The sequence below is a fragment of the Leptonychotes weddellii genome, chromosome 2, assembly GCF_054177405.1.
Source record: "Leptonychotes weddellii isolate Sample4059 chromosome 2, ASM5417740v2, whole genome shotgun sequence".
In the NCBI taxonomy this organism is placed as follows: Eukaryota; Metazoa; Chordata; class Mammalia; order Carnivora; family Phocidae; genus Leptonychotes; species Leptonychotes weddellii.
Window position 1 is genome coordinate 164,098,730 of NC_138370.1, and position 10,045 is coordinate 164,108,774.

The 10,045-nt window shown below is 44.2% G+C and overlaps 1 protein-coding gene across 2 annotated transcripts in view; it reads right to left on the reverse strand.

The window, feature by feature from the left end:
• Window positions 1-416: 416 nt before the first annotated feature.
• SLIT2 (slit guidance ligand 2) overlaps window positions 417-10,045 on the reverse strand; it is a 353,995-nt gene continuing 344,366 nt past the window's right edge. For both annotated transcript variants that reach the window (XM_081812557.1, XM_081812556.1), the window contains 4 exons: window positions 8,251-8,405; window positions 3,743-4,034; window positions 3,297-3,508; window positions 417-2,199 (listed from right to left, as the gene is read on the reverse strand). In XM_081812557.1, coding sequence (XP_081668683.1) covers window positions 1,958-2,199; window positions 3,297-3,508; window positions 3,743-4,034; window positions 8,251-8,405 — 901 coding nt within the window. In that variant the 3' untranslated portion in view covers window positions 417-1,957. The remainder of the gene's footprint in view (window positions 2,200-3,296; window positions 3,509-3,742; window positions 4,035-8,250; window positions 8,406-10,045) is intronic.

Sequence of the window (10,045 nt, forward strand, 5' to 3'; positions counted from 1 at the left end):
GTAATAATATTCCACATAACCCATGCTCTTTCCCTGTTCTAAGCTTTGCCTCCAGTGCTTGTGGAGAAAGGCACTCTTTGTCTTTCATTGTTTTCCATCTGGTTCTAACTGAGGGGAAAGAAGAACAAAAACAAAAATACCGTTTGTAGTTTAGTTAGACTTCACCTTATAATTTTTTTGGAAGAAATTAGTTGGATATGTACTTTCTTCATGGCAAAGGATGTGTTCTATCCACCTCTTTCATATGGCCATTCCAAAGTCCCCTGATGCGACAATATGCTAATCGTAAAACAATTTCTGTCAACAACACGATACGAGTTTTCTTCCCTGTCCATTCTGTATCACTTTGATGAAGAGATTCTTAAGGAGGGACTCTAAATATTTTGTAATTTCTAAGAAAATCACCAAGCTGTTAGTGAAGTAAATATCTGTTTAATTTACAAACATCAGTAGTATAACTGATATTAGTCTGGAGAAAGACAAAGCACACTGAATTATACATGTACATCTAATTTTCTGCGTAAAAAAAGTTTTTGGAAAGGAACATCTGCATCTTCACAGGGTACCCTGGGATTTTCATAAGGGAAGAGCACAGTCCACTATAAATCATTATCAATTCTACATTGTAATTTAGCAGCAAACATGTTAACATGGGAACATTAAGGTAATAAAGGAGCTTTATTGTTTGGAAAAAAAAAATCACAGTTCTTGACATTACAGCCTTTTCTCTCTGCCCCCCACCCCTGATAAAAGGGCAACAAATGTCAAGGAAATATTAATTTGTAAAATATCTACTTTTCTAGTGTCGATTGCTACACACCGTTTCTGTTCTGGGAGGACATGCTGCAGAGGGTCTGGCCCCTTCTTTCTGTACAAAGACCGTCTCACGCATAGACTTTACATACTCTCTGCAGGTGTCCTGAATGAGGCCAGTAGGTCGGTGACACCAGTGGTCAGATGTCAGGGTAAACAAACCGATCAACACATATTTATCCCAATATAACAGCCTATGTTAGTACTATGGCCAACCCCCCCCACCCCAATCCTGATTTTTAAGTTTGAAAAATATACAAAAATATCAGGACAATCATAAATTAATATATATTAAAGCATTGAGAAACAGTAAAAGAATGGCCTACCATGTTAAGTACAATGTCCTTTGATACAATAAATATTTCTCATCGGAACTGCATACTGTATAGGGCTGTTTTGAACTCATAGAAACAAAAATTCATATTATTACTAATTTATTTATCAATAATCTATTGGTTCTTTATCATCTCCTTTATCATTTATATTACAAAAAAATTAATACTGGAAAACGGTAGATAAACACTTTTGTGTGCTGCTTCGGCTAACATGCTGACGTTTAAAAAGAAGATACACCTGTTACGTTAGCTCTCCCATCCCTCTCATGAACAGAACCCAGGTCTTCAAGGACACTGTATTGCACCGAATATTTCTCAACCGCGTGTTCGGTGAATTCTCGAGTTCTACTCCTCCGCCTTGCATCCTCAACCATCCTCAACCCCACACAGGTGCTCGGTGTGTCCTCGTGAGCCACAGAGATGGGCACGAGGCCACAGGGGCTTTACGGTCTGGGTGCTGATGTTACGCAGCACACAGAAGCTCGGCTCTCCCTCGTCTCTGTGCTTCTGCTCGTCTTCAGCATGTTGCAAAGATGAATTTGAGTCGCAACGCTTCCCACCCGTGGGCCGAGGCCTCCGGGTTCTCTCTCTCTTCCTACTTCTCTCTCACCGGGGAAGCGTTAGTTCAAGCATTTTTTTTTTTCCCCGAATGCAGAAAAAAAAAAAAAGTCTTTATTCTCATAATAAAAATAAGTCTGTTCTGTATTTTACAATATATTTCAAATATTTCCACTATGAAGCATTAATGAGTCCACCGTGGTCGAGAAGTAGACAACATTCCCCAAAGACGCAAGGGGCCAGGGGCGCGATTAAGAGGCGCACCTGGAACAACCACACTTCACCACCTTCTCGACCTCATCCACAAACGAAGACCCATCAGTGCATTCGAAAGAGTATTTCCGCCGCTTGCTCCTCAGAGGTCCGCAGCACTGCCCTCCCGCACACCCACCTCTGCATTCCAACCGGGACACCTTCTTGGTCGTCTGGCAAGCGGCATAGCCCTGCTGCTTTTGGTAATAATCTCGTATCCGCTCCCCTCGACAAGAGATTTCTAGAAAAGAACAAGAAGCACAAGCATTTTCAGGGCAGTCGCTATGAGTACCCAACAAAGGGGCCATGGATCCACAAGCCAGTTCAGGAGGTGCTGTCTTTGTCTGCCATGGGTAAGTGTGATTGTCACAGGCCTGCTTATACTCCATATAATGGGCGGATGGCCCAGCTTGCTGTTCCTTGAAAGATACTTTTTGTTGTTGTTGTTGGGGTGGCCTTTATTTTCTGCAAAGTGAATACTATAGATGTGGACTGTAAATACTATGCTGTTGGACTGACAAGAAAATTGGATTCCTAACTCTTTTCCTTTATTGCAGAAATGCGCGTCTTCTGTTTTTACACTACTAACAGCTGGTTTCGTTTACCACAAGGAGCCATTTCAGAGAGTATGCAATTTAATTTATTAGACCTGCGGTTTAATATCATTCAATCTGTTACTTAATACAAGTAACATTCCACTAACTTCATAAATTACCCTGGTATGAACCAGTTCAAAAAGAGACATGTGCTCAAAGCTTCCATGGGCACGTTGCTCTGGTCTCGTCCCTCCGATACGCCCACCGCAAGGCCTGCCCGCTGGGGGCGAGGCGCCTTCTGGTCACGCAGACAGGGGAGAAGGAGGAAGGTGGGCCAGCAAGTCGGCACGTTTCCATCCCTCTCACCTGCATGCCGAGCTGTGATAAATCAGTTGACTGTAAGGTCAAAGGTGACTTTGTCTTAAACCTAGAGCAGAATTATGAGCTGCCTCTTCTCTGTGCCAGAGACTAATTAATTATATAAATGGATGAGGATGGCAGGTAAAGGTAAGAAGGCAGGGAAGTAAATGTGCTGCACCAAAAGGTAAAAAGGAGGATTTTTCACGGCACGTCACTGAAGGCCGTGTCAATTCCAGCCGTGGAGGTTGAGGACACTTCACATCTGGTGCCTTCATGCCGCTGGGAAATCAATCAACAGCAGCAACTATAGGCCATGCCTAGACCCGGTTTCCTCATATCACTCCTCTGTGTGTGTGTCTGTCTCCCTTTCTCTCTCTTTTCAAAGATGGCGGGGGGGGGGTGCTCTTGCTTCAAAGGGTGGTACCCAGGCGGGTCGGCTTACCTCGGTCACAGCTGTCTCCAGTGTATCCACTGCTGCATTCGCAGTAGGGCTGCCCCAGTCCCGAGAGCCTGCAGTTCCCATGCTTGCACTTGATCGCCTGGCAGGGGTTAAACAGATCCTCCTCCTCATCACAGAGGACACCGCCGTGGCCCTGCAGACACTTACAGCTGTAGGAGAATGCATTGATGGGCAAGCAGGTGCCGTGCACACATCTACGGTGGAGGAGGAAGGCAAGAACGCACGCGCATTAGGCAGAGGGGGTAAGAATGGAGGAAGGGGATGGAAGGAGTAGGGAGGAGATGGGCCAAGGGGCTGACTTCCTTCTCTTCTCTCTCTCTCCCCTCCCCCTCGTCTCCTTCCCTTCTTCCTCTGTCCCTCTTTCCCTCCCTTCCTGGCTTTTGCTTTGAGGGCTGGCGTATATGTGTTTGTGTGCAGCTCGAACTCACTTATTTCCAAGACAGGGGTCATTGGTCCTCTGGTCACAGAGGGGCCCAGTCCAGCCTTCCTCACATTCACAGGTGAAGCCCGACTGGCTGCTGGGTCGGCACGTGCCGTGGGTGCACACGTTCTTGTGGCACGGCTCACAGCCGGGCAGAATGCCGGTCTGCATGGGCACCTTGCGGAAGTCCTGCAGCTCGCTGTTGATGTAAAGATTGCGGAGGCAGCCGTGGAAGCTGGTGCCGTTCTGCCCGGGGGCTTGGCGCAGGGCCGCGGCCACGTTGTTCTTGCCTGGCATACCTGCAGAGGGACACCGGGTCAGTGGTTCGGCTCTTTGCCGGGGGGATCCTCAGGAATTTGCCCGCCACCCCCCCAGACCCTTTGAGCTCTGCCAGCAAGGCGGCAGTCAGGGTGACACTCCTTTAGGACAACCAGAGATCATCAGCCTCCAGGCCTGTGGTTCTCCCTCCACCTGGCTACACGTTAGAATCACCTGAGATCTTCAGAGAAATACTGAAGCTTGGAACCTCTGCCCAGACCTACTTCATCTGGGCAGCGTGGGGGAAGGGAGAAGAGACAGCTGGTTCTTTGTTTGCATTTGATTTTTGGAAGATGCTCCAGGCCATTCTAATGCACAGCTAGAATAAAGAACTAAGTTCATTGGCGGCCAGTCTCTTAATTTTTCACATTTGTTTCAAATAAAATCTTACATGGAGGCATCAGTGTATAAAACCTCAAAGCAGACCTGTTGTAGCTAGAGGCAAGATCAGGAATTGAGGAGAGATCTGGGCTCCGCGCTCTCTCCAGCCACCTCTTCAGCCTGGACACACGCCCTGGAAGCTGAGCTCCGGAAAGCACAGTGATACCTGGGGCGACATGCTCAGTGTCACCCAGTAAGACCGGGCTGCAGATCAGTGGATAAGGGAGCCTCGCAATCTCTAGGGTCATGGTTCCGTCCATCCAGTCTGAGGGGGTGAGATCTGGGTTCACAGTGACCTTTCACCCCAGCCCTGCCAAATTCTAAGCTGGCAACCAATCCGGCTCACCACCGGCAACATCCTGAGCCCAGCAGTGCTGGTCGGCGTCTGAGAAGCTCACCCATGCTTCCTATCATGGCAGCACCTCATTCACGTCGTTTTCATTTTCTTGCTAATTGAGAGTGAAACGTTCATATGCCAAGAAATCAGGAATACAAAAGAAATTCCTCCAAAAACAGAATTTGCAGTCTTTGCATATATAAGTTCCACTGGTGACAGTCATCTGGTAACCTTCATTTGGCAAAACTGAGGAATCTTTCCATGGCCTAAGCCAGACCCTGAAATAGTTCCTGGATGGGATCCTACCCGAGACAAACATCCAGACTGCAGTGGGGTAAGGGGAGGGAGCCAGAGGCCTTCAGGGTGGCTGATGATCCCCCCTGGAGCTCACCCCCTCGCTCTGCCTGGGCTCTGAGCTACTGGCTGGAGGGTACAGGCTGGGGAAGACTCTGTCCTCACTCTCCAGAGGGTTGGCTGGTTGATTCTAAAGACCGGGACCCTCAGCAATGCTGGGGCCTCCCTGTGGCTGTATCACCTTCTCTGTTCAAAGGAGCCGTGTTTGGGTTCTAGCAGCACCAACATCAGACAGGTAGATGTACAAAACCGCCAGGTAGGCTCAAGGTCAATGTCTTTATTGTTGGTCTGTGTAGGCATGAGCCAGTTATTTCCAACCATTGTGGGGCTTAGTCTTCTCATCCATAGCTTGAGTGGGTGGACCAGAACAATTGTTTCTGAGATCCACCAAAGGTCCATGTTCAGAAGGCGGCTTTCCAGGCCAAATTCTCTTCCTGCCTTAGGAGTCTAACTGGTAGGAAAGGGGTAGGGTGCAGGAATCTAAATGTTAACACGCAGCTTGGTTGATTTTGATGCAAGTGCTCCCGGGTCACGCTTCGACAGGTACCGAATTAGGGGTCTTGGCTTTGAACTTGGCTTTGAACTTCCATGACCTCAGACTTTTAGTCCATGTCCGTCTGGCCTTGGGAACAGAGTTGCTTTCTAGAGCGGGCTCAAAAAATCTGAAATGTACCATTTCCAGGAAAGCCCAAGTAAAAGAAAATTCTTTGTTCTGGGATAAGTTCTTCTAACTCTATCATATCCATTCATCATAAATGTGTGGACTTTAAGTCCACACCGGGATGGTCTTTTTTTCAGACATGCGCGTTTTCAAATTTGGAGAAAAAGATGAGCTTAGTTATTACCGAGGTCCCTCTCCTTTGCTAAGTCAGGTTCTTCTGCCTTTGCCACCTCGAATTCAGGGCTGGGATCTTATGATTACATTGTATTTTTTTTTAATTTGAATTACCCTGCACTCTGATTTGGAAGGAAATGGGCCCACTATGTTCTCTGCCAGTGATGCTTCCTTCAGGCCTGGATGGACAGAGGTACTATCTGGATTCTTCCAGACCCTCTATCCTAAGAAAGATTGGCACTTTTCAGTTTGGAATGTAAAGCTTTTTCTTTTTCCTTTTTTGAGAAATGTTCTGACCTAAGCACTCCCATTTTGTAGGGTCCCCCCACCCCCCCTCACTTCATCGTAAAGGAGTTTTAAAAGATTCAGTGAAATTGTTTCTGATGAAAGCACAATAAATCAAGTGAAGGACAAGTCCAGAAATAAACAAAAAGCCACAAAACCTAGATTGCTTCCCTTTCTGCTCTATGTTAAAAAGTGAGTGGCAATGCAGATAGATGGCTTTGGGGTCAGACAGACCAGACCTGGACTCAAATGAGGTCTCTATTACTTCATGGCTCTGTGAACTTGGACACGTTTTGTAAAGTCCTTGCGGCTGTCCCTTCGGGATCATGAAACAAAAAAATCATACCTGGTGCCTAAAGTCTCTGAGGATTAAGACTGTAAAGAAGCATTGTGTTGGACACATCAAATGTGTTCAGTGAGTGTAATTTCTTTTCTTTCAAACCACAGGTATATCTATGTGTGACTTGCTTTACCCATCCCAATGTAATGGCTGTTAACAGTAGTGCAGGCAAGAAATGGAGGCTGCTGTTTTTAAATGCATCTCCTAGTTGTGATTCCCATGAAGCAGTGAGATCAGTCAACTTGCTGAGCAGACTTAGTATGCAATACTTTTATTCCAACGCACTATGGTTCCTTGAAGACATGTCGGCTTTTCCCACTCCCCTGGGCAAAGAAGGGATATTTCTTTTTCAACGTTGTAACCTTTATACCTACGTTAACTTCGTTTCCAGCACATGGTAGGTACTAAATAAATATTTATGGAACTGAACCAAGATTTTTAATGGTCTCTAAAAATCCAAAATTCTTTCAAAGTGTTAAGATCTTCAAATGCTGAAAATTACAAAAATACAGAAGTGCTCTGGACTTTCAGGATAATTCCAAGAATACTTTCAAGGAAGTCTCTGAAGGGATAACATAAATATGTAGAATCCAAGGATTACTATTTTGCAGAAAATTAATGCAAACATTGTGAAGATGCCTGTCCTGCTGAGCAAATCAGTTACACTGACCTGCGCAGAAACCTCAGCTTACTTCTCTGTAAAATGAGTTAATTTTATCACTCAATTCACCTCAATCCAATGTGATTTAATTCAATGCTACTCAGTTCAACATCATATGCTTTCTTGCTCCTTTGCCTGAAAACTGAAATTCCGGATCTCCAGTTTACATTTTCCCTCCTTTCCCCCAATAGAGGAAAGCTCTCTCCATTGTGGGTCCTCTCCTCTGGGCTCCTTCAGAACATTGCCCACATCTCTGTTCTTCACCTGTTCCTCAACTGCCTTCTGGTTGGTTACAAATAAAGTCCAGAATCTTCACTCTATCATTCCAACCCCTAGTCCACCTTCCCAACCCTCTGTCTTGTTCACTCACCTTAACGTCTTAGCTAACCAGAAGTACTTCCTGTTACCCCCAATACAAGCTGAATATTTAATTCAATTGTTCATTCATTCATTCATCATTCGATTTTGTTAATAATTATTCCTACCATCTGTGAGTTGGCAACTGGTAGCACAGACAATCTAGAATGATAAGATCTGACAGAACTTTTTTCTTTTTCTTTCTAGCATGACACAGTAAAAGCAGCACTCCAGGCCTATGTGTTCCTGCTCTCACACATGCGCTCTCTCACTTGCTCTCTTTTTCCTTAAGACCTCGCTGTGTGCCACAGCTGTGCTGTGTAATTTTCGGGTCTTGTAAGTAATAAACCTCTAATCTTTCTTCAAAGTTTCCTGATGCTTGTTGCTGATGGGTACTTTGCAATCATCATAAGAACCACAAGAACCTGTCCAACCATGACATTGGTTATTAATAGGTTGAGACAGACACAAAACAGGTTTCTTAACACACATCCAGGGCTCTTTCTTTTCTATCCTTGCTGTCCATCTTTCAGTGATTGATCACTGTGGGTCAACAGCCATGACACCAGGGATCAACAATTTCAGAATTAGTCTAGGATGAGAATCACAGTGTTTTGGGGACTTACTGGATTTGGAACAGAGCTTACCTCCTACATAGAGGGGAGAGTCAAAATTCAGAGTGGACTGCTTTGACAAGTTGGTGATGATTTTGGGGCTCCCTCCATCCACGGAGAGGGAGAGACTCTGATCCAGGGCAAGTAGCTCCACAATGTGAAAGTTTCCGTCATTGATCGTCTCCACGCTACAAAGAAAAAGTAACTTAGCTGATGCTTCAATTTTCCTTTTACGAACCCAAAGAAGTTAAAATACAAACTCCAATAAGCACTTCTTAGGAAAAGATACACCTACCTAGCATTAATAAAGATAAAGACCAATAGCTTATTTAAAAATAGAAGATATTTCAGGGAGATACAATCCATTTCTACTTCTTAGGAATGGATACAAATTAAGCTTGTTTTCCCATTGGGAGAAGTGGAAATGGGTACATTTAATCACTATCCAATCATATTCTTCCAGGGCCAGGTCTAGCAGTCATTCTAAAACTTGAGAGGGCTTATGGAAATTCATAAAATGGATAAAAACAAAAAGATTAAGAAACTGAGGTAAATGAAAAATGGAGATTGAAAATAAGAGGAAGTTGGGCACAATTAGCAGGAAGGTTCTATATGGTTTTGAAGTGTGGTTATAAATCTAACACGAGTGTTAACAGCAGGCAAAGATGAGCACGGGACCAACGCAGAAAACAGGATCCATACACAGCAGTGTGAGGGATATACTTACGTCTCACCATGGAGGCAAAAATACGGCAAAATGGAAGTTGGGGTCAAAAATAAATAGTGAATATTAAAGAGCTAGTATACTGGTATATTGACTAGGCAGTCTGAAAAAAAAAAAAAGGCTCAAACATGGAAATATGGGAGCATAGGATAAAGAAACTGTGAATACCTAGTATTCCCTACATAAGATGATGGCTTAAATTTCTGGGTGCTGATACTTAAATTTGCAAATAGGGCAAGCCTGGAAAATAATAGAAAAATGTACTGACATTTCTGTGTGGTTCTCACCACAGGTGTCTAATAATATTCCTTTGTTTGCCAACAGAGATTAAAAAGGTTTTTGTGATTCGACCACAGTATAAACCATTCTGCAGAACTGTGAAAACATCTGAAGTTCGCTGGTCTTAAGTGGTGGTAAGAGTCTGCATGTACAGGGATCTTTGATAACCTGTCTCAGATATCATCTTTTTTAAATGATAAATACTAATATGCCAATGAATATTTTTACCCTCTACAAATTTAATTATCCCAACACTTTATACCAGTAAAACCAACAGAGGAAACAATATACATGAAAATCATTTACTAAATAAAGTTGCATACCAACTGTCAGTGGTCTTAAATAGGACTGTCTTCTAAGGGAAGATGCTGGATGGGAATATCAACGAATTGTTAAGCATACAGATTTTGGAGTCAGATAAACCTGGATTTGAATCCCGGTCTTGCATTTATGAAATGTTTGACCTTAGATAAGTTACTGAATTGCTTACACACTTCAGTCTTCTCTTCAGTTAGGGCTAATAAATATTTCTCCCTCCGATGATTAATCTGAGGTCTGTATAAAATGATTTTTTTTTTTTAAAGATTTTATTTATTTACTTGAGACAGAGAGAATGAGAGACAGAGAGCATGAGAGGGGGGAGGGTCAGAGGGAGAAGCGGACTCCCCGCTGAGCAGGGAGCTCGATGCGGGACTCGATCCCAGGACTCCAGGATCATGACCTGAGCTGAAGGCAGTCGCTTAACCAACTGAGCCACCCAGGCACCCTGGGTTCCAGTTTTTAAAATGCCCTGAAACCGAAAGAGAATTTTTTTCTTATGCTTTA